The sequence below is a fragment of the Suncus etruscus genome, chromosome 6 (assembly GCF_024139225.1).
Source record: "Suncus etruscus isolate mSunEtr1 chromosome 6, mSunEtr1.pri.cur, whole genome shotgun sequence".
In the NCBI taxonomy this organism is placed as follows: Eukaryota; Metazoa; Chordata; class Mammalia; order Eulipotyphla; family Soricidae; genus Suncus; species Suncus etruscus.
In genome coordinates, this window is record NC_064853.1 from 27205710 (window position 1) to 27231848 (window position 26139).

At 41.6% G+C, this 26139-nt stretch overlaps 1 protein-coding gene across 1 annotated transcript; it reads right to left on the reverse strand.

Moving 5' to 3' along the window:
* Positions 1-10422: 10422 nt before the first annotated feature.
* On the reverse strand, positions 10423-14963 carry CDKN2C (cyclin dependent kinase inhibitor 2C). The gene is made up of 2 exons (XM_049775051.1): positions 14432-14963; positions 10423-11111 (listed from the first exon to the last, which is right to left on the reverse strand). Exons 1-2 carry the CDS (start codon positions 14675-14677, stop codon positions 10734-10736), a joined length of 624 nt encoding a protein of 207 aa, XP_049631008.1. The 5' UTR covers positions 14678-14963; the 3' UTR covers positions 10423-10733.
* Positions 14964-26139: the final 11176 nt, after the last annotated feature.

Here is a 26139-nt window from a genome sequence, read left to right on the forward strand (position 1 = left end):
TTGAATCGGGTCAACCACATGCAAGGTAGGACCTTAACTTCTGTACTATCTCTGGCCCCTTGCATAGTTTTTTCAGTTCTGTAATACCAAATTTCCAAGTAGGGCCCGGAGAGATAGCACAGCGGCGTTTGCCTTGCAAGCAGCCGATCCAGGACCAAAGGTGGTTGGTTCGAATCCCGGTGTCCTATATGGTCCCCCGTGCCTGCCAGGAGCTATTTCTGAGCAGACAGCCAGGAGTAACCCCTGAGCACCGCTGGGTGTGGCCCAAAAACCAAAAAAAAAAAAAAAACCCCAAAAAAAAAATTTCCAAGTAATGGTACTCTTTTCTCTTTCCCTTTTTTTTTTAATTTTTTTTGGTGGGGGGGGCCATACCTGGCAATGCTCCAGAGTTTCTCCTAGCTCTGCACTCAGAAATTATTCCTGGAAGTGCTTGGGGAATCATGTGGGATTCCGGAGATCGAACCTAGGTCTGCCACGTGCAATGCCTTACACTCTGTGCTATCACACTCCAGCCCCTATCAGTTTTCGTTGTTGTTGTTGTTGTACCCCATCAGTATTTTAAGTTTGTATATTTATGCTTAATTGTCAGACTGGGACAAAAAATTGCTCAATATTATTAAATCTGAGTTTCCTGATCTGCAAAATGGGGAGAAAAGTTCAGTTCATGAGAGTGAATATTAAATTAGACAATACAAATACAAAATAAATATTGCTTTATTAACTTTTGTGTTTCTGTTCTCTCCTTTCATTACTGAAACATAAGCTAATGTAGCTAACAGATGTGTAGCTACATTGAAATTTCTTCAGAGAATTCTCTCAGATCAATCACTATCATAATTCCTAAAAACAGATTCATATATTTTGTAGGGGTTAGTTTGGGGACTCATTTGATAGTACTCAGGAACTACTTATGACTCTGTGCTCAGAGGTCACTCCTAGTGGCATATAGGGGACCATAGACAGTTTCTGGAAGCGAAGATATCTACATATTTTTTTAAGAATGTTCAAGTCCTTTCCCTAAATATTCATTTAGGATTTATTTCCTAAAACTTTGGAGAAGAAATCAGTAATATTTCAATCTACAGAGGGGAGTTCCATATTTTTATCTTACTTCAGTACTTCTTTCCTCCCCAATTAATAGATTTTAGTGAGACAATTTTCTGTTGGTTATCTTAATATTGCTGCAGTTTGAAAACTTGAATTTTCTGTCTTAATCCGATTTGTTATTGAATAATGCAAGGCCTCACAATGGCCTATAGAGTTATTATTTTCCAAGTGTTACTCCAGCTCTGTGCCAGAGGTGGCTCTTGGCCTCCTGCATGAAAAGCATGTGCTCCAGCCTGCTAAAATATCATTCTGGTGAGGTTTTTATTTTAAATTTTATATATTTAAACTAAAAATGATAAATAAAATCTTACTTTACTATAGACATGTTAAATTAACCTTACTTTGATCCTAAATATAACTTACTTGTTCATAAAATACAAAAGTGCTGCTAAAAGGCTGTGGATATATATTATTCAGTGGCAGAATATTTGCCTTGCATGTGTGAGGCCCCAAGCCCAATACCTGGTACCAAGAAAGAAAAGTGTTGCCAAAAAATGTCCAGATCTTTAACCTCATAATATCAGAGAGAATATTTTCTTGAATGCACAGATTTTTAACATTTATTTTTATGTTGTTAAAAGAATTTTATTTTGCTGATCCTAAGGTATAATGTAAGATTCCTAAGGTAAGATTTCTTCTTAAAAATATTTATTATCCAGGGTCGGAGAGACAGCATGGAAGTAAGGCGTTTGCCTTTCATGCAGAAGGTCATTGGTTCGAATCCTAGCATCCCACATGGTCCCCCAAGCTTGCCAGGAGTGATTTCTGAGCCTGGAGCCAGGAGTAACTCCTGAGAGCTACAGGTGTGACTCAAAAACAAAACAAAACAAAACAAAAATTATTATCATTTTGGTAACATTAACAATTAGTAGAGTAGAAAAAACAAAAACAAAACAAAAAACACCAATTAGTTTAATTCTTGTGATTTTGATGCCTATAGTTACCTCACTGTGGTATATAATTTTTCAACAGTATATGATAAGCTAAAAAGTACTTTTTGTGACAATTTTAAAAATTATGTATTAATATTAGTATATGTTGTATGTTTTATAGATAATAGTCATAAGTTTAAAAATGTTAAAACAAAAATAAATAAAAAGTTAAAACATGTTAAGTAAGTCTTTAAGAATTTGAAAGCAGTAACTTATTTTCAGCTGATATCATTATGTAGTTATCTTTTATATTGCTACATTAATATTCTCCCATATTAGTGATGTCCTTGTGGATGCAAAAGATATTCTTTTCTTTTAGCTGTCTGTTTAAAATTACTTGCTTAAGTAGATACATGGTGTATTTAAACAACTGTAGACAATTAATACTAGCTCAGAGCCATTTTGATCTCTCTTAAGCAAATTAGTCAGTACTCTGTCAGTTCAGAACTCTCTCCAATGTGGCCTTGTTCCAACTTCACATTAAATAGCCCCTAAGTTTAGTCCAGATATTCAGCTATATCAACTCTCCTTACAGAATGAACTTGCTATTTTTGGACAAAATCTTTCTGTTGTATTAAGTAAAATATTTTACATAAAAATTTAAAATATAGGGGCCGGAGAGATAGCATGGAGGTAAGGCGTTTGCCTCTCATGCAGGAGGTCATCGGTTCGAATCCCGGCGTCCCATATATGGTCCTCCCGTGCCTGCCAGGAGCAATTTCTGAGCCTGGAGCCAGGAATAACCCCTGAGCACTGCCGGGTGTGACCCAAAAACCACAAAAAAAAAAAAAAAAAAAAAAAAAAAATTTAAAATATAATGAAATATAACTGGTTACTTTCCAGCATTGTGTTTAAAAACACTATGAAAGGTAATAGCAGAACACTGGAAACCGTACAATTATCCTTACCAAGAAAATCAATTTGTTTATATTTCCTACAGTGATGTAATGAAAAAATTGTTTTCATTGCTCTGCTTTTGAATATTTTTACTGGTCTGTTTATTCCTTGTTTTTTGATTCTTTAACAGATTTTTCATTTTGTAACTGATATTAATTTGCACACTTGGCTACCTCACACTTTTAAAATACCTTTATTCCTCTTTTCTCTATCATAATCCTAATTTTAATATTACAAAAAAATATTATTGTGGCTATTGTGGCTTTCATATATGTGCACTTCATAATCAAAACTGAAAAACAGTATCCTAGCTAGAATTCAGACCTGCATCAGTACTTTCACTTCTAAGATCTTAATTTATATTTTTCTAAATTAATAAAAAATTATCTAATAGATATATAAAAATACACTTATATTTCTATAGCAGATCAAATGTGAATCTAAAAAATGAAAATATTAAGTAATTGTAGTATTTGTTTTAAAATCTATTTGCTATTCAGTACTGAGCTTTTCAAGAAATATCTAAGATACACTACATACACCAGTATATGATAGGACCAACTATTTTTATTCTGATTACCAACTATATGCCTTATACCAATATTATTCTTAAACAGAAAATATTGGTCCTTTTGCCAAGTATAAAATTTTACTATAAAAGAATATATACTAAAACTTAAATATGCAATTTGATAGTTTAAATGACATATTAAAATATAATCATATATAAGTTATAATATATGAATTTTTATATATTATTTTTATATTTGATTTGAAATATAATCCTCTCCCCATGTTTTAGTTAATATTTTTAGTCTTGAAAAACTATTCTCAAGATGCCAAATTAAAATATATTAATTTCCACAATACAAAAAGTAAATTTTTTAGATTTTATTCCATACTGAGAATATCAGCAATAAACCTAAAAGGATGCCAAAATATTAAATTTTTTTAGTATTTTGGGTAATTTATATTAAAACTTACACACTTGCTACAACCTCTAGTTATATTTTTCTTGACTTTATTTTTTCTTTTTTTTCTCTTTATTTAAACATCTTGATTACAAATATGATTGTGATTAGGTTTCAGTCATGTAAAGAACACCCCCCTTCACCAGTGCAACATTGACTTTATTTTTTCCTTAGCATTACTTTAAATAAAATACAAACTGAATCCTTCTTGACTTATAGGCCTATAATATATCTGAATGAATGGCAATGATAATTACTTTTTAGCATCACAAATGTGATTTTTGACCTAAAGTAACCATAAACAGGGGACTAGATGGCTGGTGAAGTAGGAATAAATGAAAAACCTCTTTATGTATGTTGACTTTATTTATTAACTAAATATGAAGGCAAAAAATATGAAAAAGTAAATTTAAAAAGTAAAAGACCAAATATATAGGTTATGGTGTATTACAGTATTGTTTTTAAAAACTATTATGCTTTAATTTACAGTGAAATACTTTGTAACCATCAATTGATCTTAGATCTTGAGATGATTATTATATTTCAGAGTTAAAATTATACTACCTTCTATCACTGATTTGAATAAGATAGGAAAATGGCTATTAATCACATGCTATTTAATATTTGATACATTTATTAAATGATATATAACATCTAATATTATATATCTTCTCCTGTTATACAAATTAAAAATAATTTAACCTTAAATCATCATCACACTCCGACTGTATATTTGCAAATTATTCTAGGCCTTTCAATATGAATGTTCTCATATCTTTTCTAAACTTTGACCAAAAAATGCATGTTATATTTTACATGGCCTGTAAAGGTTTGGTCTTAAATACTTAAATTAGCAGAATAATAATCAGAATGCTGCTGTAGCATTAAGAAGTGTCATTTACCAGAAAAATATCCTGTGGAGAAAACTATGAAACAAAAACTATTTGGGCCAATGGTCCTGGCAAAAGTTCCAAAATTTAAGTAAAGATGCTGTACAGTAACTACACAGATCAGGCAGATTATAGGCTATTCCTTAAGATCCAAGTACTATTGTTTTTTTTTTTTACAATAAAAAATCATGTTTCTAAGACATTACATTTTAATTCAGGACAAACTTCTTTGCCAGCAAGTTGTACAAAAGGTACATTTAGAAGAAACAATAGACGGATCTTTATTATAATATGATTTGTGATAGTTTGCTTCATTTTTTTCAAAATTTAAAATACACTGCCAATTTTGCTTATATGTGAATTTCCCTTATTCCCATAATTAATCAGAAAAACTAAGGCATTTTACTGTTAGCCAGCATGATATTTATTGCTTTATATGGTAAAGATAATCAATTTTTTCTGGGTAACTACTGTAACTGATGAAATAGAAGCAAGAGCAGAAGTTTGTCTCGAAAATTCTAACAGAAATTTAAGAGTTTCTTACCTATTAATTCCAGAACTGCACCATTTTTTTAATGTTAAGGGAGAACTAATATCACTGTAATTATACTAAGTGAATCATTTTAGATCCTGGAAAATTCATTTATATCATTGACTACACTCATATTTATAGGATTTATTTTTAGATATTAAAAGAAATGACCGGTAATTAAGTAGAAACTGTTTTTGTTATTTTTTACCCCAACCCCTTTCTAAGAAACTAATTTGGGGAGGGGAGGTAGATTTTTGTGGGGGCCTTTTGACCTTTTATTTGGTGGATGTTGGTGTATATTTGAGGAAAGAGAAAATGACTGTATGTAGATTGCTGAAAGGCCTACACACAAATTCTTCCTTCATCAATGAGGATGGGGGTCTGGGGGAGAAGGGTGAGGGATGGACACAGAGGTGGATCTTGTATTAAACACAACTGGAGTGTAATATCTGTGTGATTTTGAAAGCTCTCCTCCTGAGCCTCCTCCTTACTGGCTGTTACCTCTGGAAGGTTCAGAAGCCATTTTAGAACTCAACAAGTACTAGATGAGTTCCACTGGCACTTTGGCAGGTGGCTAGCTTAATCTTCGCTGGCTAGCCTGGTGTGTCCCTAGGCAGCTATTTAATATCTTTGAAAGATGAAACACCAGCACAGAGAATTCCAGATCCACACCCTAACACCTGAAGCTCGCACAACATTTATGAGAGCAGCTGGCAAAAAAAAAAAAAAAGAAAAGAAAAGAAAAGAAAAGAAAAAAAAAAGAAAAGAAAAATAAATAAACTTTTTGAACTGGAACCTTAAGTCCTTAATTCAATAGCCAGATCTGAAGAAAGTGCTTTGTTATTCCTTCTAAGGATCGCAGACGGTCGGTCGACTCGCAGTAGATTCCGATCTGAGCCGCGTTGAACCGCAGAGATGACGCCTTCGAGGTGCTTTGGCTCGCCCAACTCCTCCTCCTCTCAGCAGAGTCCCGGCGGATCTGCGGTGCTCTGAGAGCTTTTCAGGCCGAGGGTCTTTCTCCAGAACGTGCATTTTTCCCACCTCCGGGGCGCCTGCAGATTTATGGGGCTGAGGGGGAGAGAACCACAGTTGAGCGCCACTTCCCAAGCCCGCCGTCCTAAGCGCGGTGCAGCTCGCAACTAGCCGGCTAGCTAGCAGGGCGCGCGGTTCCGAGCCCGACTTGCCCTCAGCTGTCACGGACGGGGGAGGAGCGGAGCGAGCGCTGCGCCGGCTGGCACGGGCCGGGGCATGGAGCCGCTCCAGCCGCCGCGCCCAGCGCCAGCTCACCTCGGCCGAGGACTCCCCCAGCAGCCCGCCTGCAGTTCTTGGTCACGCAGGTCACCGGCACCAGCCCCGGGGACGCCCGGCCACTCGCCTGTGCCTCCGGGCCCGGGCCACTGCCGTCGCCCAGAGGGTTGCTTAGACCCACGGCCGGCTGTGAGGCGCCGGGCCCGCCCCCCACTTTGCTCCCACCTCCCTCAGGCTGCTCCGCGTCGTGCCGAGCGGGCTGAGGCCGCCTCGCTCGCACTCACTCACTCGCTCGCTCGGAGGGCGCCTCCAAGGTGACCCACGGGTTGAGGGTTGGGCCGCCTCGGGCCCCACCGGCCTCCTCCGGGGCGCACTGGCCTCAGCGGCCTAGCTTGCTTGCAGCAGCTCCTGGACGGCCGCGCTCCCAAAGTAAAACCTCCCCAGGACCAGGCTCCAAAGTCCGGGGAGGAAAGGAAGGTCGAGCTGGGAAAGCTGACAGCAATCCTGGCCCTGGCCCTGGCCCGGGGGGGCGGCCTGAGTCGGCCCCGGGTGCGGACCAGAAAGAGGAGCCGGCCGGCCGGGTCAGGCGAGGCCGCGCGCGGCCAGAGTGGGCTGTGGCTACTTCAGCCTGACAGACAGACTGACAGACAGACAGACAGACTGACAGACTGGCTGGCTGGCTGGCTGGCTGGCTTTCTGGCTGGCTGGGCCCGGCCTGGGGGCAGCACTCGGGGCTCGTCGGTTGTCCTGAGGCGCCCTCTGGGCCCGCCGGGGAGGGCGGAGGCTCCAGCCCAAGCGGGGCGGCCAAACCTGCCGAAGGAACGAACTCGAGCAAAGAAGGAGACTGTTATTTAAGGCGCGGAGATTTGAAATATTTTGGACAGGAAGAGAAAAAGAAACTCTAAGCGTGAGGGAGGGAGGGAGAAAAAAAAAATCGCGAGCTAACGGTTTTGCAGCTCCCCCCACTCCCCGCCCCAGGCTTCGTAGCTGCGTCCCGGAGGGAACTCAGGGCTCCAGCTGCTGCGCTTTTAGGGAGCCGGGAGGTGTCATTCGGGGTCAGGAGGGTTTCGAAAGGACACTGAGATGTCTTTGCAGCCCTTTTGTGGAGGACTGGGGTGGCTTGTGGACAGAGTGGGTGCTGAGACTGGAAGATGGTCTCCTGCCTCTCACTGGGTCCCTGCGTGGGTCTGGTTTTATTTTGGAAATGCGGAGTCAACTCCACGCACCCACGAGAGACGTGGAGAGGGACTTTCCCTCCTAACCTTAGGCTGCAGGTCGCTGAGGGCCGTTAGCAAAGGCTGCAGGCTCCCGGGCTCTCTGCCTTGGCTCGAAAATTCTTTCTACCCTGGCAGCAGCCAAAGCACCTTTTTGGGAACTGAGATTTCGAAACCACTCAGTTCCACAAGGTTCTTTTGATCAACACGATAAGAGGAATTTATAATTACAAATTGAATCGCTTTCCCGTGGAAGAATACTTATTATATTTATTGGACATCCAGCTCGGTGTTAGTATTCACTACAACATGATGAGATGCTTTGTGTCCGTTAGAAAACTATTGAGTACCCAATGATGCTAAACTGCATTTTGCTCAGTGACTCAGGACCAGAATGTGGACTCACTTAGTCTGATTAGTGCTTTTCCCTACCCCAGATCTCAGCTCGGATTTAAATTCCTGGCCCCAGGCTGCGCATGAGGTTCGCCTACAAGCGGACCAGTTGGACTGAAACTTACAGCGAGCGCAGCTCACCTACTTCCCTCCATCGGTTCCCTAGTGTCAAGCCCTGGGCCTCTTGTCACTCTGTTTGTTCATCGGCGCTTGTATCTCCACTCAGCAAGGGATAAATTCAGATCTTCACCCACCTCCGCCTCCGCTGACAGTAAATTAGACCCCACTAAGCCCCATCGCACCTGGGGCTAATTTCTTCCATTCTACATATTTCCATATATTCAAAAGCCTTCGTGAATATTGTCGAGGTTTTTGAGAAATTGTACAAGGGTTTTTTCATATTTCCTAGAGAGGACCACATAACTCATTTCTAAAATATTTAAATTAATGGTCTCCCGTGCCTGCCAGGAGCTATTTCTGAGCAGACAGCCAGGAGTAACCCCTGAGCACCGCCAGGTGTGGCCCAAAAACCAAAATAAAATAAAATAAAATAAAATAAATTATTTAAATTAGCTAGCTCAGTCATTTCCTGAGATGAACCAGTGAAAGGTGGTGGTGGTTCGTGCCCAACAAATTTCAAATTTCAGGCTGATGAAAAAAAAAATAGAAATCCCTCTTAACTGTGCTTCAGCTCCCTGAGAACAAAGCTACTGCAGATGCATTTCTCTTGGACTTTATGAATGTGCTGTCTTATATGTGAAATCTCTTAAGAGCAAGTTCAATGCTGACTTGACAGATATTGAAACAATTATATCAGATTTTAAATTCACAAGATTCCGTTTTTACAGCTGCAACTTGCAAGAAATATCTTAATTTTTTTTAGTAACAGTCTCATGTTTAGAAAATATTTACTCGATGCATTCTACATATTGGTTCTAGCTTTAAAACTCAAAATACACTTTTTCCTTCAAAAGCATTTCAGTGTCCACCCTCCCCATAAACTTTAAGTGTTCTAGGTTTCATATGTGTCAAAAATAAGTTTACTCAGTAACCACAGATGGCAGCTGAAATTTTGTTACACTTAAGCTGAAATTTAGCTCTAAATGAAAAAGATAAAATGCTTTTCCTATATTATTTCATGCTATCATGAGAATTACTGAAATCTGCTTGCTTACAATCATTCCAGTCCTTGTTGGAACAGGTATCAGAACCATGTCTGTCCTTCAATAAACCCTGGAAGTGTTTTGTTCTTTTTTGGAGCAAGGGCAAGGAGCTTATGAAGCAGGAATGAACTTTGACATGTTCACTTTTGTTTGTGTGAGAGATAATGAATAAAGTATTTACACATTTATAAATGATAATTGTATTGAAGGTTTTTTTTTTTAATCTTTTAAAATGGTGGCGTTAAGTTCAGTTGGAAAATTCTCTTAGTGACTTGATGTGTTATTTCACTAATTTTTAAAAGGTTTAAGTTGAACACAATCATAAAACATTCTATTTTTACAAAAAAGTTTTATAGGTACTAAGTATGTAAGAGTAGCCCCTTTATCCTTAGTGTCTATTATTATGTCCTTAAAATGCCTATGTCTAAACTATTATGACCCTATGTGTAATGTTATATGTTCTAGATAAAACTTATATCCCCTAAAATGAGCATTTGCATTATATTTCAATACATAAACATTTTATACTTTTTTCATTTCAAATTTAAGAGAGGAAAAAAAGAATGTTCCATCTTAGTATGCTTTTGGTCCCAATGGTTTCATTTTGTGATTTTAAAATATGAATTAGGAAGCATATTTAATAGCTCTTTTCTTTTTAGAATAGCTTTCAGAGAAAAGCATATCTTTGTTTTCAGATCACTACTTCTAAACTCTATCTTTCAACTATTCAAGTTAACTAAGAAAAAAAGGACTCCACATTATATAATTCACATTTTAATAATTTCAGATTTTATATTTTAAGTGTTCTTATTGTTTTAAAGCATAACTATTAGGTACAAAGTAAAATCATAAGCAAAGAGTAACTGAATCATTAATAGAATGACTACAGTTGCAACAGTTCTACTTTTTCTAATTTTGAGACTTTAAAACATGAAAGTATGTATAGTATCCTTAGTAGGTTGCAAGTTATGAATGGTAAGGAGTGGAAATCACAGAAGAAGTATAAAGTTCTGTTTTGAAAAAGAAATGTTTTAATTGGACTATAGAAGCATCAGGACAAACCGTTTAAAAAAAAAAAGCTTTCTAATTTGGGTCTTGAATTGAATATTGAGACTGACAAAGAGAAAGGCAGAAAAAGACCAGATAAAATATTCAGAAGAAAGCCAAAGCTATTTGCAATTATATGTTAGAAATTAGGATTTTGCAGGCGAAAATATACTGCTTAAATATATCCATCAACTTGTAGTAGAATTTCCAATTAGCAGTTTCAGAAGGTTTAACTATATGCTTGAAATAGGGCAACACTGAACTGAACAAATATTAAAATAAGAAACCAAACTAATTACTAACAAAACAGAAGGCTGTGTGGGAGAGCCCTCCCCACATTCATGGCAGATTCACAGCTCCCTCCACCTGGTTTCCCTCCATCAGGCTAACGACCTCGTTCCGGCGGTAAAGCCGGGCCAGGTCGCAGGCCGTGTCCCCCTTATGGTTCCGATGCCCCACTTTGCTTGCTGTGTGCTTCATAAGGAACTCCACCACGGGGAGGTGGCCTTCTTTGGCAGCCAAGTGTAAGGGCAGGTTCCCTTCATTATCCTCGATGTTAACATCAGCTTGAAACTCCAGCAAAGTCTGTAAAGTGTCCAGGAAACCTGCTCTGGCCGCATCATGAATGACAGCGAAACCTGTTCCATCTTTCAAATCGGGATTAGCACCTCTAAGTAGTAGTCTCCTGGCAATTTCTGGGTTTCCCAGTTTCATAACCTAGAAACAAGTAAAAAAGGTAGAATCCTTCAAGTGCTCCTGCTACAATAATAATAATAATCATAATAACCAAATTTAAAAAAACAGACATCTCTTTTTTATGTAACCCTTTTTGGTAAAGGAGTACTTGGGAAGGGCCTATATGATGCTTGAAGGACTGTTTGGGGAAAGACAGTACTAGAGGGTAAAAATAGGAGATAGGATAAATTGAAAAAGAAACAGAACTAGTCCAACTTGTGCAAAATTCACTGACAGATCAGTTCTCTGTTTCCCATGAAATGTTATCAACTTCATGCATTTATTAAATGAAACTTCATTTTTATATAAGAAGTTTCTTCTGTTTGCTTGTTCATGCTCATAAAAATGGCCTGTGGTATTAGTTTTAGAAAATCAATTGTGAATAAAAGTTACTTTAAATATTCCTATGTTAAGGAGTTTCTTTAAACCTCCAAAGAAGAGTTCCACACATCAGATCACATAGCCTCATGTAAAAACAACCTATTAAAAATCCAGACCTAGTATTTTCTTAAATGATTAACCAACAATGTTAGTTCCAAATTGATGCCCAAATATTCAAGTGTTTTGTGAACAATATTTTTTTACAAGTTATTTCATATTTGCTACTAAATATATTCAGTGTTTATAATACTTTGCTTGAAAATTTTAGATGTTACCAATTATTAAAGTATTAAATAAACAACAGTTCTGCTTTGCTTATGATACTGATTCATCTAAATTCACAAAGCCATGTATTTTATAGGACAGACTTTATAGCAACTATACTTGAGTGAAACAGGCATCTTACTGTATCACAGTTTCTTAAAAATTTTAAGTACCTGAATCAAGTGATCAAAAGAAGAGAAAGTAAGATGTTTAATGTGTATTTTGACTCACAAGTAGCTTTGCCATCTGGTTTAAATCCATTTAATGATGTATTGGTGATCTCATGTTAGTTCCCTTTGCAATATTTATCAGACATTTAGAAATAACTACTTATAAATTGTGAACATTTTAAACACCAAGTATATTAAATGTTATGAGCATACAAACAATTTGCATGGCTAAGATTTATCTGCTGTTGTTTTAATAATTTCACTCTAATGAGAGGTCTCTATTAGGCTCTCATAATTATAAAATACCTTGTAGAGTAGCATGCAATTATAACTTACATCTAGTTATAAAAAAAGATCTTGTGGACATGCCAAAAATGTTGGCACTTAAACAGATTGCATTATATGTAGATATATTCATAATGATCTCAATCATCTATAAGTAGCTTGTCTAGTAAAGGCTCAAATGTTTGTATAACTCATGATCCACTAAAATAACAAGGTTGACCCATTTATTTATAATGTTTTAAGTCACAAATTAAGTAATATAAGCAAATATATTTAGAAAGAATAACATTTTATATATAAAAACTATAGACGTGGCCAAGATATTAAGCTTCCCTATTGTTAAAGCAAGGTTGACTTTTAGCCTTCATTCGGGGTGGTAGGTAAAAATGATGCATAATTTTTCAATTAACTTCAAAGAAGTATGCTTTTGGAATATGAAAAATTAGCAATCTAATTTTTATCACAAAAATATTCCTCCAAAGACTCAGGCTGGCAAAAACAAGAGACACACCTTAGATCTCTGTAGAACTAATGTCCGAGTAAGGCCTTTGATAAAATCTTGATTAAAATCCTTATACTAGGTAGAGGAGCAAAGTTTTTTCATTTGAGTTAAATTAACATACTTACTGAAAAAAATGCTTTCTCTCCACATAAAATAATTATATTGGAAATTGTTTAGAAAGAAACGTTTTTTTCTTGAGTCATGAGGAAATGTCAGAGTCAGGATTATATATACTGAAAATAAAGCCTTGAGAGTCCTGTTTGTGTGTTTCATTATATCTCTACTAGTATTAGAATTAAGTCACAATAAGTGGGTGTTAGTATCTAGAATAAGTTTAATATAAACAAGAAGAGTTGTATTAAAAATGTTTGACAAAACTTTTCTTTTTGAAGTATTAACTCTCCCAGTCTTCCTGTTCGGCAAAAGTTCTGTAAGATCTTATGCTTTGTGAGAGAAGGAGCTCATTCTTTGTGAGATTTATATATTGTAAGCTTTCAAAAGGAAACTTTTTTGTATATTAAATTTGTATCATCACCAAACCTGTTGAAAAACTTCCATGTAGGAAAAGAAAAAAAAAAAGAATCTGTTTCCCATTTAGTCTACCTGATATAACAAGATAAAAATTTAGAACCTATGAATAAGCTTCCTTAATAGTGACATTTTTGCAGGGTTGGTATTGTGATTTAAAATGTACAGACTTTATAGACACGGTCTGTTAGTAGTATATTGCTTACCACTTCGCTTCATTTTTAAATCTTAAGTAACAAAACTAAAAAGCAATCTAAAAACCCTCTCCCCCAGCTTTGAGTGTTGCATTTCCAAATAAGAATAGACCATAGGCTATTACCAGAATTCTAATAAAGCAACTACTTGAGAATACTTTGCCATTTTTCTTTTTTCTGTCTTCAACTAAGTTACATGATAAGGCTCAGAGGAGAAAAAATAATAATCAGTACAATATTTGGCAGCTGGGTATGTTTCTATTGTTGCTTGTAAAGCTATTGAAAATTAGAACATACCACGGCAGGACCACAGAGACAAAATACACTAAAAACTAAGGACTCTGTTTAGAAATTTTCACTTTTATTCCTCCTCAGTCCTGAGTGGGTGGGTTTTTATTATATTAACTATGAAATGTACATCCTGTCCCCGAGCCCAGGCCACCCATTCCCAACCAGGGAAAAAAGGTCGTTTGTCAAAACGAGAAGCAGTTGAAGGAAAAACACCCTCACTAGTAGTCAAGAAAATTAACGTTAAAGTAAATTACTGGAGCAAAGTACGGAAACCACTAATAGCAGTGTATTTGCTTCAAATAATAATCATAATGTTTACAGAGTCGTCTAAAAAAAACCAGCAACAAAGCAAAACTCCTCGGCGCTGCTATGATTACTTTAAAATCCCCACCGTCACACACACACACACACACACACACACACACACAAAATACATTTCAAACATTAAGACCAAACCTGGAACTCACTTGATATAAACGATGTTATTGGATTTGACGATTTTTCTCAAAGTACGTCATTTTGGGGAGCTGGATCCACTTAAAGATATAAAATATGGCAACCCACTAGATTGCAAGACAGTGAAATCTTGTACCCCTAGAAGGCTTAAAAGCTGTTATTTAGAAATCTAGGTCACGTAAGCAACATTGTGGACTTGTTCCCCCCCCCTCCACCTCTCTGGATACCAACCTGCAGCGCAGTTCTTCCAAATCCATTTTGTGCATTGACGTTTACATTATTTTGCAACAAACTAGTGAGTTGCTCTAGGTCCCCCCTGGCAGCTGCGGACGCCAACTCGTTCCCCCAAGGCTCGGCCATTCTTTTAGGGTCCTGACGATCGGGGGTGAAGGTGGGGGGGAAAAGATGGATTAGTTGCCTTTTTGGTTGTCGTGTCTTCCCCTTTCCTTTTCTCCTACCCGGGCTGCATGATGGCATCGGAGACTGACAGAAGGACTGGGATGGTTAATCTGGAGTAGAGCTTGGTAGTAAATACTAGTAAGATCCGTCTGCCAAAAGCCCGCCCCTCGATTCACACGTGATTATTCAGCAAAACTGAGCCATTAGGAGAGGGGCTGCGCTTCTCGCTTTTTTTTTTTTTTTTTTAGGCGTTAACCCCTAGAAGAAAAGTCCAGCGAAGCAGCCAGAGGGACGCACCAAAAGATTCCTGGTCAATAACTCTGGACGTAGGAAAAAAAAAAGGCAGGCAAGGAAGAGCTGTCCTGGACCTGTGCGAAGAAGAAAAGCGCTGGTCCGGAGCTTTAAAGGAAACTAGAGGGGGGTCAGAAAAGACCTCCTAAAAGAAAAAAAAAAGACATTTGGGGTGGGGGCGAGAGAGGAAAAAAAAAGTCATGAACCCACCCTGGGTCACGGGGGTGCCTGGAGTGGCGCGAGCCACGCACAACTGCAGGGCAGGTCCTGGGCGGGAGGGCTCCTTCTCCATCCGTCTGTCCGGCCGAGTCCTCCGCTGGGGTGGGTGCTGGATGCTGCCGTGCTCCGGGGGGGTGGCTAGCAGCGATCGCCCCAAGATCGGCGGAGTCCAGACCCGTCGCCCTCCAGTCTCGCCGGTCCTAAGGGCTCCTCGGGGGCCTCGGCTTCTCGGGGAGTCCTGGCAGCCTTAGTTAGACCCGCGCCCCGAAGCAGCTCCGGGCTAAGGCGAACGCCGCGCGGGCAGAAGGCTCGGGAGCCTCCGAGGCCGTGGGAGCCAGGCTCCGCCGCGCGCGTCTCCGGGGACGGCCGGGCGCTCGGCGGGCCCTCGGGGAGCCGCTCATGCCGGCCCGGCTCCCCCTGCTCCACCGGGTCCCGGGCAGTGTCGAGGCGGGGCGGGCAAGCCGGCGAGCAGAGGCGATCAGGGGCAGGCGGCGGTTGGCAGCATCGCCCGGGCACCGCTCGGGCAGCCCGCGGAGACTTCCCGCCTACGAGGATCCAGCCCGGTCCAGACTTCCTCCGGGAGTCGGCAGGACGCTCCCGGGAGCCGCCGCCGTCCTCCTGCAGGGCTTGCTTCCTTCGCAGGTTTTCGGGGGGCGCCTCCGGAGATCGGGAGGGTCCCCGAGAAGCCGGGCCAAGTTCCGAGTGTGCCAGGAGAGTCCGGTGCCACTCACTTCGCCCAGCGCCTGCAAATCAGACGCCCTCGGCCTGTGCACAGCCTGCTTGCTGCAAGACTCAGCCGCCCGCCCGGTGGGCAGCGACCGCCAGCCAGCTGTGTCCGGGAGGGAGCCAGCTGTGTCCTTCCGAGCTGCAGCGCCGGCTTCCAAGTGACAGTTTCTTTTGTAGCCGGTTTCCCCCGGCCCCACCCCGAACCCCTAAATCGCCGCCGGTTCTTTGACTGCCTCCAACCCACAGACACTTGGGAGCCTGGTCCTCTTCTTTTCTTGCTCTTTTTTATTTTCCCTTTCCCTCCCTTTTCTGGCTTTTCCCAGCAATCGCTTCCAGCTTCTGTAGCCGCCGCTGCAAGAGAACTGCGGTGCCGGTTTCTCTCTCTCTCTCTCGTGTTTTTTTTTTTTTTTTTTCCGACCACATCAGCTTTTTTTGAAAAGAAAAAAATTGAGCGCTTTTTGAGTTGAAAAACCCGCCCCTATTTTAACGGCAGAGTTTTAAGGAGGCACGGCCGAGTTCGCGCAGCGCCGCGGGAGCGGGAAGGCCGGGACACGCCCACGGCACGCCCCCTGCCTGCCTGCCTGCCTGCCCCGGTGGCGCGCGCGCTCGCTCGCTCGCGCTGCCTTCGCCGTCGCCGTCGCCTTCGCCTTCGCCTTCGCCACGCCACGCCCCCGGCTCCGCGCCCTTTCCTCCCGCCTCCCTCCGGCGCTCTCGGGCTCCGGCTCGCACCAGTCGCCGCCGCCGCCGGCCCGGCCCGGCCGCCTTTGGCCCCGGCTGGAGCGCGCCTTCTGCCCCCGCCGCGGGGCTCTTGGCCTCCGCAGCCTGTCTGGCCGGGCCGTGCGCCGGGTGGGGAGGGAAAAGGGCGCGCTGGCCGACCGAGACGCTGGGCCTGGCCTCTCACCACTGGGGCGCTGGCTGCTCTCTGAGGAGCTAGCTGAGGCGAAGCGAGTCTCCCTTCGCCTTCCCTTCCCTTCCCCGCCGAGCTTTCCAGCTACTTCGGGCGGCCGGGCCTAGCGGGCGCGCTCTGTGCCAGGAAGCTCAGCTCGCTCGGCCTCAGGCCGGGCCTCCCCTTCGCTCGCACCTGCCACTTAACGTTAGCCCAGGGCCCACAGGGGCCGAGGGGGTGCGGCTCCCCTCGCCCCCCAGTGGACTCCCCAGATGGAAAGTCTTTGGGCTTTACCAAAAAATGTCTATTTAGTATCTTAGGTACATTCGAATGGAACTGGCAACTGAAACCTTCCATTTCTTTGAGGGAGGGGAATCAAGCTCCGTAGGAACATTAAAGCAAAACAAAAAATCTAAATAGATCTTGAAAAGCGTTTTCTGATTAGATTTTTAGTTTTTATGCCCAGAGTTCTCAAGTGTGACTTTTTTTTTTCCTCTGAGAGGGTTGGAGGTATTGTCTCAAGAAGTTTTCCTAATTATTGATCTCATTTTTCTCACATACCACTTGTCTTTGTATTTTTAATTTCCTTTTAGCTGTGTGAGATTAATTCACAATTATTTTTTATGTTGTTTGCTCTTAAACATACTCGACACTGTTGCTTTATGTATCCAGTAGTCGAAAATGAAACCAAATGGAAAAAAAAAAAAAGAAAATAGGTCTAATTAGTACTAATATCTACCAAGCATAACCTCATGGAACAGTTCTATCTAGCTCCTGGAATTCTATACTGGGACTATCAGCAACACAATACACCCCAAAAAGCTGGATAGTCATGAAGCTGGAAGAATCTGGCAGTGGTTTTAATGAATCGCTGTGGGGGGAAAACAACACAAAATCCTGAGCTTTCTTAGATAACTAAATTTGAATTGTGAATCGAGCGTGACCTGCAACACAAGAAATTGATTAAATATATTTATAAATGTCCTATGGAAAATTTGAATATCCCGTTATGCCAGTAAATTCCATAAGTAATATAATTTACTCTTGATTGTTCTGGGACCTTACTATGTAATCTTTTAGTACAGCTGGAGGGCGTTAATGATATAGTAGTGGTGTTGACTGATAAGACATATTGGCCTACGTCCAATGTATGAGAACTGCTTTCTAGCAGTTATATGTTTTGTTGTTGTTTTTGCCAAGAGAAGACATTAGAAGAGAACATATTCACGGTGATAAAAGTATATGTGTATCATTTTCATTAAATACTTTATTCTGAGTATGCAAAATTTATGGCGATTTACAATATACATAGAACTCAACTAAAATTTATGGAAGAGTAAACACTAAAAAGATTGTGGTATACTCCCCACTTAATCTATAATTAAAAAAATCCAAAATAAGTATAAAGAACTTCCTTAAAGTTCAGGTATTCCTCGTGATTATGTTTTTTGCTTTGTTTTTGGACCACACCTGGAGGTGAGGAGCTCTATTCTCTCTGTTCAGGAGAGACCCCTGGTGATGCCCACGGGATCATATAAAGTGCCAGGGATCTAATCAGATACTACCTATGCAGGGCAAGTGATTTATCCCTGGAATTTCTCCCCATCTCAGACTTTTTTTTAATTCTACGATTTTATTTATTTTTGGGGTTTTGGGGGGAGGAGCACACCCAACGGCGCTAAGGGTTACTCCTGGCTCTGTGCTCAGAAATCATTCCTGGCATAGAATGCCTGGGATCCAACTCAGGTTGGCCGCATGCAAGGCAGACGCCCTCCCCACTGTTCTATTGCTCTGCTCTGGCCCAAAAATAATACTTTTTTTTCCTTTCGGTTTTTTTTTTTGTTTTGTTTTTTTGTTTTGGGGTCACAACTGGTAGCGCTGAGGTTACCCCTGGCTCTGCATTCAGAAATCGCTCTTGGAAGGTTCTGGGGTACATATGGAATGCTGGGATTTTGGGGTGCTGGGATTTGAACCACCATCATTTATCCTGGGTTGGCTGCATGCAAGGCAAAAGCTCTACTGCTGTGCTATCTCTCTGGCCCCTAATTTTTCTTTTTCTTTTTTTTTGGGGGGGTGTATTTTGCCCACACCCAGCAGTGTTCAAGGAGTATTCCTGGCATGGCATGCCTAAGATTCAACTCAGGTCAGCTGCATGCAAGGCAGACACCCTACCCACTGTGCTATTGCTCTGGCCCCAAAATAACTTTTTTTTTTTTTGGGGGGGTCACACCCGGCGGTGCTCAGGGGTTACTCCTGGCTGTCTGCTCAGAAATAGCTCCTGGCAGGCACGGGGGACCATATGGGACACCGGGATTTGAACCAACCACATTTGGTTCTGGATCGGCTGTTTGCAAGGCAAACGCCGCTGTGCTATCTCTCCGGGCCCCCAAAATAACTTTTTTCTTTTCTTTTCTCTTCTCTTCTCTTCTCCCTCCCTCCCTCCCTCCCTCCCTCCCTCCCTCCCTCCCTCCCTCCCTTCTTTCTTTCTTTCTTTCTTTCTTTCTTTCTTCTTTCTTTCTTTCTTTCTTTCTTTCTTTCTTTCTTTCTTTCTTTCTTCTTTCTTTCTTTCTTCTTTCTTTCTTTCTTTCTTTCTTTTCTTCTTCTTCTTCCTTCTTCTTTTCTTTCTTTCTTTCTTTTCTTTCTTTCTTTCTTTCTTTTTCTTTCTTTCTTTTTCTTTCTTTCTTCTTCTTTCTTTCTTTTCTTTCTTTCTTCTTTCTTCTTTCTTTCTTTTCTTCTTTTCTTTCCTTCTATTTCTTTTCTTTCTCTCTTTTTCTTTTTCTCTTTTCTTTCTCTTTTTCTTCTTTTCTTTCTCTCTTTTCCTTCCTTCCTTCCTTCCTTCCTCCCTCCCTCCCTCCCTCCCTCCTTCCTTCCTTCCTTCCTTCCTTCCCTCCCTCCCTCCCTCCTTCCCTCCTTCCTTCCTTCCTTCCTTCCTTCCTTCCTTCCTTCCTTCCTTCCTTCCTTCCTTCCTTCCTTCCCTCCTCCCTCCCTCCCTCCCTCCCCCCTTCCTTCCTTCCTTCCTTCCTTCCTTCCTTCCTTCCTTCCTTCCTTCCTTCCTTCCTTCCTTCCTTCCTTCCTTCCTTCCTTCCTTCCTTCCTTCCTTCTTTCCTCACCCAGCAATGCTCAAGATTTATTCCTGGCTCTGCACTCAGAAATCACTCCTGGCATGCTTGGGGACTATGTAGGATGCTTGGGATCAAACCCTGGGTTGGCCATATGCAAGGCAAATCCCCTATCTGCTGTGTTATTATTTTCTACCCCCTCAATACTATATTTTTATTTATTTTTTATTGGTTTTTGGGTTATGCCTGGAGGCGGCACTCAGGGGTTACTACTGGCTCTGTGCTCATAAATCACTCCTGGCAGGCTCGGGAGACCATATGGGATACTGGGATTCAAACCACCGTCAGTTCTGAATCAGCCCTACTGCTGTGCTATTACTCTGGCCTCCCATTAAAAAAAATGTAGTTTTCCTCCACCCAAGATTTCTCAGAGTAAATACTATTTTATTTTTGGCCACACCCAGCGGCGCTCAGGGGTTATTCCTGGTTCTATGCTCAGAAATCACTCCTGGAAGGTTTGAGGGCCTTATGGGATGCCAAGAGATTGAACCTGGGTCCATTCTGGGTCTGCCTCGTGCAAGGCAAAAGCCCTACGCTGTGCTATCTCTTTGGTTCCTAAATACTACATTTTGTTTGTTTGTTTGTTTGTTTTTGGTCCACACCCTGTGACGCTCAGCAGTTACTCCTAGCTCTGAGCTCAGAAATCGCTCCTGGCGTGGGGGACCATATAGGATGCCGGAATTCAACTACCTTCCGTCCTGGATTGGCTGCGTGCAAGGCAAATGCTCTACCACTCCACTGTGCTATCACTCAGGCCCTACCTAAATACTACTTTTCTTTTTTGTTTTTTGGGCCACACCCGGCGGTGCTCAGGGGTTACTCCTGGCTGTCTGCTCAGAAATAGCTCCTAGCAGGCATGGGGGACCATATGGGACACCGGGATTCGAACCAACCACCTTAGGTCCTGGATCGGCTGCTTGCAAGCTGTGCTATCTCTCCAGGCCCTAAATACTACATTTTTAAGAGAAGTTGTTTTTGCTTAACTCTGACTTTGCTGGTGATATAAACTATCTACTTAATTTGTAAATCAGAACTGGCAGCAGAAGTTACAGATTTCCTTCAGAGAAAACCCAAGCACTACAAAAAGCCTCTAGTGAAAATCTAGTGTTTGTTTATCAAGTGCTAATTCCTTGAAGTAGATTTGAAGGTAAGTGTGTCTGTCCTTGTTAAGCTTATCAGAAGTTCGTTCGCATGGCTTAGGAGGTTTCCCAGCTAAGCAACTATTGTATTGAAAGTAGTGGTTTCATATATATTTTTTTTGTTTGTTTTGGTTTTGGTTTTTGGGCCACACCCGGTGACGCTCAGGGGTTACTCCTGGCTATGTGCTCAGAAGTCGCTCCTGGCTTGGGGGACCATATGGGATGCCAGGGATAGAACCACGGTCCATCCAAGGCTAACGCAGGCAAGGCAGGCACCTTACCTCTAGCGCCACCGCCCGGCCTTGGTTTCATATATATTTGATATTTATATATAAAACGTTTCCTATTTATATATTTATATCCATCTAAATATACTTATATATTTACATATGAAATTTGTTTCATATTTATATATAAAACAATATTATATAGGTTTTCATTTTAATAGTTTTGGCCTCCAAAACAATGTTCATTCAGTGGGGACAGAACATTGCCTGGTGATTATTCGCCAACCAGGCCAAGTCCAATATAAGGGTCCATGGCTGCAATGCTTCTCAGGCGCTGTGGTGCAAGGGATTTCCAGGCCTATATTCAGTGGTGCTCAGAGGACCATGTGATGCTGGAGACCAAACTGAGATTAACCATATGCAAGCCAAATGACTTAACTCCTGTATTCTCCTTCCAGCGATTTATTTTTGTAGTGCCAGGATTGAAACCAGAACCTCACACATACATGAAAGGCAAGTATCTATTATAAAGCTACATTCCAACCTAGTTATTTATCTTTTAATATAGTAATGAACTCTCAATTACTAAAAAAAAATCATGATTAGATTGTAAATACCAAAAATCATGGAATACTTTTCTTCCTGAACACTTCTCACTTTAAAGGGCTTACTGAATTTAGGGTCAAGAAAATGGTTCAAAAGGTTGGAGTGCATGCCTTGCATGCATGAACCCCAAGATGATTCTGATTCCCTCAGCACTGTGCTTAGAATAGTCTCCAAGTACCACACTGTTGACTGTGACCCCAAAACAAAACTATACAAATTAATCAAATTATTTTAAATGTCCCTAATTAAATATAATTGTCTTTTGATGATTAACAGATGGAAATATGTTCGTGGTATTTACAATTTCTTTGTGTGGTCTCAAAGTTTTCTGCTTTGTTGTATTTATAGCTCCAATAGAGGCCAAGAACTCACTGGTATACTGAGGGTTTCTTTTTATATCATTTCATAGTTGTGAATTTGGCATTTCGAGGTTGTTTTTGATCACAACTGTCAGTGCTCAGAGCCAGGAATAAGCCTCTGCATTCAGGAATCATTCCTGGTGAAGCTCAGGGCACCAGATAAGATGCCAGCAATTGAACCAGGATCAGCTATGCTAGGCAAGCAACTTACCCAGCTCTTCAACCCCATTGACATTATATTTCTTATATTCAGCAGCCTTTTCTCACACCTTTATAAAACAGTTATTTGGGAAAAGCACACCCAGTGGTGCTCAAGGCTTATTCCCAGCTCTGCTTAGGAATGTCTTCTAGAGTTCATAATGTGATCCTGTGATGCTACAGACAGATCAAATCCTGTCCCCAAATACAAAGGTATGCTTGACACGTGGAGCTATCTCTCTGATCCTAGGAATATTTTTTTGGGGGGTCACACCCGGCAGCGCTCAGGGATTACTCCTGGCTTTACTCTCAGAAATCACTCCTGGAAGGCTTGGGGGACTATATGGGATCCTGGAGTTTGAACCACTGTCCTTCTGCATGCAAGGCAAACGCCCCACCTCCATGTTATATCTCCGGTCCTAGGAGGAGTATTTTTATAAGAAAGATGTCCATGGAGCCAGAGCAGTGGCACAAGGGGTAAGGCCTTGCCCATGCTAGCCTAGGCGGTCTGCAGTGAGATCCCCTGGCATCACATATGGTCCCCCAAATCAGGAGCGATTTCTGAGCCCATAGCCAGGAGTAGCCCTGAGCATCACCGGGTGTGGCCCAAAAACAAGAAAAAGAAAGAAAGAAAGAAAGAAAGAAAGGAAGGAAGGAAGGAAGGAAGGAAGGAAGGAAGGAAGGAAGGAAGGAAGGAAGGAAGGAAGGAAGGAAGGAAGGAAGGAAGGAAGGAAAAGAAGGGAAGAAGGAAGGGAGGGAGGGAGGAGAGGAGGGAGGGAAGGAGGAAGGGAGGGAGGGAAGAAGGAAGGGACGGAGGGAAGGAGGAAGGGAGGGAGGGAAGGAGGAAGGGAGGAAGGAAGGAGGAAGGGAGGGAGGGATGGAGGAAGGAAGGGAGGAAGGGAGGGAGGGAGGAGGGAAGGAAAGAAGAAAGATGTCCAATATGTAACTCAAAATGGTCTAGAAGCAATGTGGAAGTTTACAAGAGCAACACGTAATATTTGCAAAGTGTTTCATGATTATTAAATATTTTTTGTTTATTTGTTTTGGGGGCCACAACGGTTGCGCTCAGGGGTTACTCCTGGCTCTGTGTTCAGAAATCACTCCTGGGAAGCTCGGGACCATATGTGATGCCAGGGATTGTACCTGGGTCCATCCTGGGTCGACTGCATACAAGGCAAACACCCTAACACTGTGCTATCTCTTCAGCCCCACATAATTAAATCTTATAGCTCTGTAAGTTTAATATTCTCATTTTAAAAATTGAATCACCGTAAAATAAACGGTTATAACATTGCTCATGGCTGAATTGTAGTTGTACAATGTTCAAACACCCATCCCTTCACCAATGTACATTTCCTGTCACCAATTTTCCCAGTTTCATTCTACCCTCTAGCACGCCTCTATGATAAGAACTTTTTTCTTTTAGGCACAATTTGTAAGACTGTTACTTAAAGAATATCGTGCATATCGCTTTACCTTCTTTCAGCACTCACTTCTTGTTCAGAGTGATTGTTCTTTACTATCATTGTAATGCTGGTCCATTCTCTGTCCAAATCACAACCCCTGACTTGTGGCAAGTTTCCTACTATGAATCAATCCCCTGCCCTCATTTGAATATTTCTTTGGGGTTATTCTCATATTATGTCTGGGGGGGGGGTTGGGTCACACCCGGCAGCGGCGCTCAGGGGTTACTCCTGGCTCTGCACTCAGAAATCGCTCCTGGCAGGCTCAGGGGACCATATGGGATGCCAGGATTTGAACCACCGTCCTTCTGCATGCAAGGCAGACACTCTACCTCCATGCCATCTCTCTGGCCCATCATATTATGTCTTTTTGTTTTTGGTTTTGGTTTTTGGGCCACACCCAGCGGTGCTCAGGGGTTACTCCTGGCTGCCTGCTCAGAAATAGCTCCTGGCAGGCACAGGGGACCCTATGGGACACCGGGATTCGAACCAACCACCGGCAAACGCCGCTGTGCTATCTCTCCGGGCCCCATATTATGTCTTTTTATAGCCACCAAATTAGTGTGATCATTCTTGCCTGTCCCTCTCCCTCTGACTCATTTCATTCAGCATATACTCTCCATGTCTATCCATGTATAACCAAATTTCATGGTTTCATTTTTTCAAATGGTTGCATAGTATTCTATTGTATAGATGTACCACAGTTTCTTTATCCACTTGACTGTTCTTAGGCACTGGCTTTTTTTTTTTTTTTTGGTTATTGTGAATAGTGCCACAATGAACATAGGAGTACAGATACCTTTTCTGTATTGTATTTTGGACCCTTAGAGTATATTCCCAGGAACAGTATTGCTGCTGTGGAAGTTAAATGGAAGTTCAGATCCTGTTTTTTTTTTCTTTCTTTTTGGGCCACACCTGATGATGCTCAGGGGTTACTCCTGGCTATTCGATCAGAAATAGCTCCTGGCTTGGAGGACCATATAGGACACTAGGGGATCAAATCGTAGTCCATCCTAAGTTAGTGCAGGCAGCAAGGCAGATGCCCTATTGTTTGTGCCACCACTCTGGCCCCTCAGTTCCTACTTTTTTTTTTTTTTTTTGGCTTTTGGGTCACACCCGGCAGTGCTCAGGGGTTACTCCTGGCTCCATGCTCAGAAATTGCTCCTGGCAGGCATGGGGGACCATATGGGATGCCGGGATTCGAACTGATGACCTTCTGCATGAAAGGCAAACGCCCTACCTCCATGCTATCTCTCCGGCCCCAGTTCCTACTTTTTTTGAGGAATGTCCATATTGTTTTCAAAAAAGGCTGAACTAAAAAAAAAAGGCTGAACTATCTACATTTCCACCAGCAGTGAATGAGCATCCATTTATTCATGCATCCATACCAACACTGATTGTTGTTCTCTGTGATGAATACCAGTCTCTTTGGTGTGAGGTGATACTTCATTGTTATTTATTGTTATTGTTATTTAGGTTTGCATTTCCCTGACAATTTGCGATACAGAGATTTCCTCATATGATTTTTGGCCATTAGAATTTCTTCTTTGAGGAAGTTTCTGTTTATCAATTTACCAAATTATTATTATTATTATTATTATTATTATTATTATTATTATTATTATTATTATTATTATTTTGGTTTTTGGGCCACACCCGGCGGTGCTCAGGGGTTACTCCTGGCTGTCTGCTCAGAAATAGCTCCTGGCAGGCACGGGGATTCAAACCAACCACCTTAGGTCCTTGATCGGCTGCTTGCAAGGCAAACACCACTGTGTTATCTCTCTGGGCCCTTAACAAATTATTTTTAAAAGAGTTGGAGCCCAGAGAGATAGCACAACGGACGTTTGCCTTGCAAGCAGCCGATCCAGAACCAAAGGTGGTTGGTTCGAATCCCGGTGTCCCATATGGTCCCCCGTGCCTGCCAGGAGCTATTTCTGAGCAGACAGCCAGGAGTAACCCCTGAGCACCGCCGGGTGTGGCCCCCCCCAAAAAAAAAACCAAAACAAACAAAAAAAAAGAGTTGGATTTCTTTTGTAAAGTTCTACCAGTGCATGATAATATATATATATATATATATATATATATATATATATATTTGGGTATTAACCATTTATTTCATAAACAATGGGGAAGTTTCTCCCAATTTCTGCAATGTTTTTGTGTTCTGGTCTTCATTTCCTTGGAGGTGAAGATGTTTCTGAATTGAATGTAGCCCCATTTGTTTATGTTTTCTTCCACTTGCTGTGCCAGTGACATTTTATCTTTAAGGATGCCTCTAGTTTTTTTTCTTTTGGGGGGGCACAC

Bases quoted from the DNA above. Each gene is read 5' to 3' on its own strand.
- CDKN2C (XM_049775051.1), bottom strand. From the start codon at position 14,677: ATGCCATCATGCAGCCCGGGTAGGAGAAAAGGAAAGGGGAAGACACGA. The intron at 11,112-14,431 runs GTTGGTATCCAG...ACTTGTTTCTAG, and splicing joins TTGGAAGAACTGCGCTGCAG to GTTATGAAACTGGGAAACCC.